Consider the following 6,125-nt stretch of genomic DNA (forward strand, 5'->3'; position numbering starts at 1 on the left):
GTATCAAGTGCAATTACTAAATATTTGTGAAGTTATGCAAATGGCCAACAGTACATGTCGAAGTTTGGGGAATTTGATCAAGTCTGTGCTTAAAGGGAAAATAGTAGCTTCAAAATGTTCTTATTACTTGAGATGACTAAACATTCAGTTAATTAAATTGGAAGAGCAAAGCATGAATAGAAAAATAATAAATGTCATTAAAAAAGTAAAATGCAAATAAGTAAATTTGAAAAGTCATCTACCAAACTAGAAAGAAAGAAGGAAAAAACTCCACAAAATTATAGTTGAGACAGGGCATAAAACTGCAACTACTCAACTGGGTGATTTTTAGAAAAATATTAATTGACAAAATTCACCGAAGATGAAGCAGATCATTACAAAAAAAAAAAACAAACAAAACAGTAACCACAGAAGAAATTGTAAATGTATTTGAAGATTCTAGTCCCTTTCTTATCCTCAACCCCCAAAAGCACCAGTATTAGATGACTTGGGGCTTCCCGGTGGTGCTAGTGGTAAAGTACCTGCCTGCCAGTGCATGAGACACAAGACTTGGATTTGATCTCTGGGTCAGGAAGATCCCAGGGATCCAGGATTCTCGCCTGGAAAAGCCCCTGGACAGAGGAACCTGGTGGGCTACAGTCCATGGGGTCACAAAAGAGTTGGACATGACTTAGCCACTAAACAACAACATACAGATACATATTTCAAATCTATGATAAATAGTGGATTTAATGGCAGTACACTTTTCAAAAAATACATAGGTTTTATTTCACCTGCTTATACTTTTGGACTGGCTCTGAAACCCATCCTTTTTCATGCTTGAACTAGGTAGCAATCTCTCCAACAGGACTCCAACAGGAATTTTTTCCCCCCACATGACAAGTGATTCTAACATTTGTCAGGAAGAATAAACAGACAAGAATCATCAAGAATGTTTTGAACAACAGAGTCAGAATTTACTTTGATGTATATTAAAATATATTACCATAACATGATAGTAACTTAACATGACAATAGAGAGAGACCACGATATTTAAACTATTGTAACAGCGGCATTTCAAATTATTAGATGATAAAAGGTGGATTATTTGATGTCTTGTTTGTTATAGGAAAGTTCAGAACTTATAAAGAGAAATATTTTGTGTACTACACAATGATATTATGTTGATTATAATTTATTTGTTTATAAGAAAACCACAAAAAGGGCTCAGGGTATTTTAACACCATCTCACTGCTGTATAATTGTGTTTATTACAATATTCTAATTCACCTAAAAGAATTTGATCAAGGTTATTTTCTTACAGCCTTGTGGGTTGATGATTATAAAAAAATTACATTGCACTTCTTTTGTGCCAGGCACTTTTCTAAGCTATCGAGGTATATTAATACCTTTAATATTATACAACACCACAACAACCGTAGGAGGTCAAAATAGTATTATTATTTCCCATAAAGTACATCCACGAGGATCTAGGGGTGCAGAGTGTCTGTGCAGCTTCTCCAAGGCCACAGTCACATACCTAGTAAGGGGAGCGATTGGTACCTCAACTCAGGCCGCCTGGCTCTGGGTGCCTAAGACTTTTGCTCTCCTAGAATGAAGCTCACAGAGTCCATTTGGGGAAGGCACTCAGGCTCCAGGCTCTAATGTGCCTTTCTGCTCCACTCAGGGACCTGAGGTTCTCATGTCAGATGTTCAGGACCCTCTAAAAGCTGGATACGGCAGAAAATAAGGGAGAGGTGACACCAGGAGAGGATCTCAGACAAGGTCGAATCCTACTCCTTGTACTCTAAACTAAGGTGGCTTCACATCTTAGGTGGATAGAGAATATCTGACCTCCAAGCTTCAGAGGGACGTTCCTGTATCTCTCAGCTCTGAAACTCAGCTTGTGCATGTTTCTACAACTGTAATTAGATGGAGCCAGGATTGAAAGTGTTGACGTTGCAGCTTGATGCTCTGTGATGACCTAGAGGGGTGGGATGGGGGATGGGTGCAATGAAGGGGTGGGTGGAGGGAGTGGGTGTGTGTATACCTATAGCTGATTCACGTTGTTGCACACTAGGAATTTACACAACATTGTATAGCAATTAACCTCCTATTAATCAATTTTTAAATAAGTGTTGACTTGGAGACTTGTGGCCAAACAGCTGTGACCTCTGACCCGCCCTGGTCTGTTTGCTCCGCGCAGGGACCTGATGCCGAGGACCCTGGAGGGCCAGATCACCATGGAGAAGACGCCCAGCTACTTCGTGACGCGCGAGGCGCCCGCGCGCATCTCGGCCATGTCCAAGGACACCAAGCTCCTGGTGGTGGTCCGGGACCCGGTGACGCGGGCCGTGTCGGACTACACGCAGACGCTCTCCAAGCGGCCCGACATCCCCAGCTTCGAGAGCCTGGCCTTCCGGAACCGCTCGGCGGGCCTGGTGGACCGCTCGTGGAGCGCCATCCAGATCGGCCTGTACGCCGAGCACCTGGAGCGCTGGCTGCGCCACTTCCCCGCCCGCCAGATGCTCTTCGTGAGCGGCGAGCGCCTGGTGCGCGACCCGGCCGGCGAGCTGGGCCGCGTGCAGGACTTCCTGGGCCTCAAGCGCATCATCTCGGACAAGCACTTCTACTTCAACCAGACCAAGGGCTTCCCCTGCCTCAAGAAGGCGGAGGGCAGCGGCCGCCCCCACTGCCTGGGCAAGACCAAGGGCAGACCCCACCCCGAGATCGACGCACAGGTGCTGCGGCAGCTGCGGGATTTCTACCGGCCCTTCAACCGCAAGTTCTACCAGATGACGGGCCACGACTTCGGCTGGGATGGATGAACTTATAATTTAAAAAGAAAAAGAAAATATCAGAAGATAATATATTTTTTTACCAATCGGTAGAGAAAAAGCAGTTTAATATTTGCGCTGCCGATATTTTGTTTCAGTATTTTTTTTTCCATGAATGTTAAAGAGATTGTTCTCCTCTCCACCCTCATTGGCATGAACAACCAACCGCAAAGGTTTCGATAAAAAAGGAAACCTGCACGAATCTCCATTTTCTATCTTTATTTTATGTTTTATGTGCACAGTTATGAAGTATGAGTGTCAGTTACCATTAAAACTTTCAAGAAATTCCTGAGAGTATAGCTCACTCTCTTTTTTAACACAGCCCAGATAAAACTGATATCTCTCCTGATGTTTTTCTCCCTTTAATTTTGTTTTTGTGCCACTTTTTCTTAAACCTTTTCCCGATTAATAATTCTGTATGGTTACCCATCACTCCTCGGATATCACAGTGTTTTCAACTACATCTTTCTTGATCCTTATACTCAGCTGTGATTTAACAACATAGAACAGGAAGGCTATTATCCCCATTTTACAGATAAAGAAACTGAGTATCAGGGAGGTTAAGTGATGTATCTTACTGCCAGATGGTGGACCCTTGACAAAACTCCATCTTCCACTTATTGCCTGTTTTGTGCCACTCTTCCCAGGGAGAATGGGAAAGGCACAAACATCCTTTAGAAATGGTTGGCTAGTTTGGGGAGGGTTTCCTGTTGCTTTGAGTTCTAGGCAAGCCTTATGGCGCTCAGACATCTTACACAGTTGTGGTCACGGAAACCACTCTGTCCTGGACACAACGTCTTTTAAAAGGCAGTCTTGGCTCGCTAAAGCACCCCAAGAGGTAGAAATCCCGACTGAATTGAAGTGAGGGGAATTACTGGATTGTTGCATGGAGAACAAGTTGGCTACTCACACTAGAAGCAGGACAAGCTGTGGTAGGGGCAGAATTTACCTATTCTTGTTTTGATTACCTTATTTTTTTTCTTAAAGAAAAACCCACTTTAGTAAGAGTTTGCAAATATCAACCTCAGTTTTTAACCTCTTTTTGAACAAAGAAAGTCTGCCTCTGTTTATAACATTTTATTTCTAACCTTGGAGCTAGAACTAAAAAAAAAAAAACATCTTATTTACAAGGACCTCAGTTTTTTATGGGTGGAGGGAGGGCTGTCACTTTATTTTGTCACTTTATTTTTCCCCATTTCCTCTTTATACCAATTATAATATAATATTCATTAATATTTGGAAAATACTCTTAAGAAATGCAGATATGGGTAAAACAGTGGTTTTTTTTTTCTATTCTCCCATCTGTTTCTGCCTGTTCCCCCATTTAAATAGCTTAAATAAATCAATAGTTTATTAAGAGTGTTCCTTTCCTCTCTGAGTGGGCATTAACCAAATTAGCATTAATGGGAATTAAATTGGTTTAGAGAAGAGCACATATGCACAAACTATATAAAACATTTATAATTAGTCTGTCAGCAACATTTTATTACAGGTTTAAACCCAAGAGGAAAATGTCTCCAATCTCATGGAAGTTTTCCATGTCTGCCAAAACATAAAGGACCAGACACTCCAGTACTCTAAAACAGTATTCTTTTTTCTTCTCAGTTTTGTCAATCAAAAGAACGTAACGTTGTTTTGAAATTTGAAGTTTTATTGTGCATTTGACAGAGATGCTATTATTGAGTGAACTATGTATTTCTTGAGAAGTCTAACACGGGATTAAAATGAAAGAAAAAAAAAGTTTCTAGGTTTCCTATTCTTGCTTTAAATCTCTGGATTAATTTATTAATTCTCTTTTATGGGGGTAAAGTAGACCCCAAATCCAGGTCCCCTTTCCCAGCTGATCTCCTTCTCTTCTGTGCCCTCAACTTCCTGACGCTACAGCCTGTTTTTTTTTTTTTTTGTTCTACTTGAATCATCACTACCAGCAACAAGAAATGCATTTTACACTCTTTTCATCTTTTCTCTTATGTCTGTGCTTCTGATTCTCTCATAAGCATTTGCTTGGCCTCACCCAGAGGCAGCTCGCACAAGGAAACAAGCACATCTAACCATTGTATTCAGCAGCCTTCATCTTTTTGTGTTAAGAAATAATAAAAGAACAGAATTAAGTGCAAAGAACTTCTTCTTGCATGTAGATTTTTTTTTTGTTTGTTTTGTTTTCTCATATGACTTTTTAAATGGATGACTACAGAGCATTCCAGGAAAACCTTCTAAGATTTCATAAGAATGGTAGAAGTTCTTTATCCTAACCAAGTGTATGAATATCTCAGGTCAGTGTACCCCAGAACAGGAATTTTCCATTTCTGCCCTTATGTGATATTTCCCCTTGCTGTGTGTGGACTTGGACTCAGATTTCTTTTGTCCATTTGGCTACATCACCTAAGACATAGGCTGTGCTCTTGATTTGAGCCTCTTAGTCACTCTTCCTCCAAGCTGTCTGCTGCACAGTCATGTCCACTGACCTCCTGCTCTCCTCTCAGATGTAGAGAACAACCAGAGGTCTGCAGCTTCATTCTGAATCATTTACTTTTAAGGCCATGTCTACAGTGTATAAATTCTTCTGATTAGTAAATTCTAAGAGAAATAAATTTTAGTCTATTGACTAGAGATCAATAAGCTTCTAGAGAATGGATATTTATTATTCCTGGAGTATTAATCCCACTCCAATTACCTTATTTTCAAAGATCCTCAAAGTTAGAGTAAACCTTGACAGTGATCAGGATTAAATCTCCATTTGACACTTGAATCCTTTCTTCTGCTGGTTGTGCAGGGGTTTAAAACACTGATGTACCTATCAATTAACTCTTGATTTTTGCAGTTGTAAAGAGGATAAGTGAAAGTGAAGTTGCTCAATCGTGTCCAACTCTTTGCGACCCCATGGACTGTAGCCTACCAAGCTCCTAAGTCCATGGAATTTTTCAGGCAAGAGTACTGAAGTGAGTTGCCATTTCCTTCTCCAGGGGATCTTCCCAACCCAGGGATTGAACACAGGTCTTCCGTGTTGCAGGCAGATACTTTACCATCTGAGCCATCAGGGAAGCTGGCTGGTAAAGAGGATAAGTTTCTTCCAAACACTTCTATCCTGTCAGCTGAGATCTGCCAAATCTGATACCTATGAAGATAAACAGCATTTAATATGTGAATAAATAAAATCTGCCTGTAAAGCAATAATAGTTTATAGGAATGTAGCAGATTACCCGTAAAGGCATCTTTTCTCCTTCAATCAACACCTATTTCCACTCACATTCAGTCACTGTACAGATGAGAAAACTAAGGTTGAAGACAGTGGTTCTCAAAACAATTTT

General features: G+C 40.8%; 1 protein-coding gene across 1 annotated transcript; it reads left to right on the top strand.

Moving 5' to 3' along the window:
- Positions 1–2,151: 2,151 nt before the first annotated feature.
- On the top strand, positions 2,152–4,935 carry HS3ST3A1 (heparan sulfate-glucosamine 3-sulfotransferase 3A1; the record flags this gene model as incomplete). The annotated part of the gene is made up of 1 exon (XM_040244434.1): positions 2,152–4,935. A coding segment is annotated over one exon (657 nt), but the record flags the coding sequence as incomplete, so codon positions are not given.
- Positions 4,936–6,125: the final 1,190 nt, after the last annotated feature.

The sequence above is a fragment of the Oryx dammah genome, unplaced genomic scaffold (genome assembly GCF_014754425.2).
Source record: "Oryx dammah isolate SB20612 unplaced genomic scaffold, SCBI_Odam_1.1 HiC_scaffold_8, whole genome shotgun sequence".
NCBI classification, from domain to species: Eukaryota; Metazoa; Chordata; class Mammalia; order Artiodactyla; family Bovidae; genus Oryx; species Oryx dammah.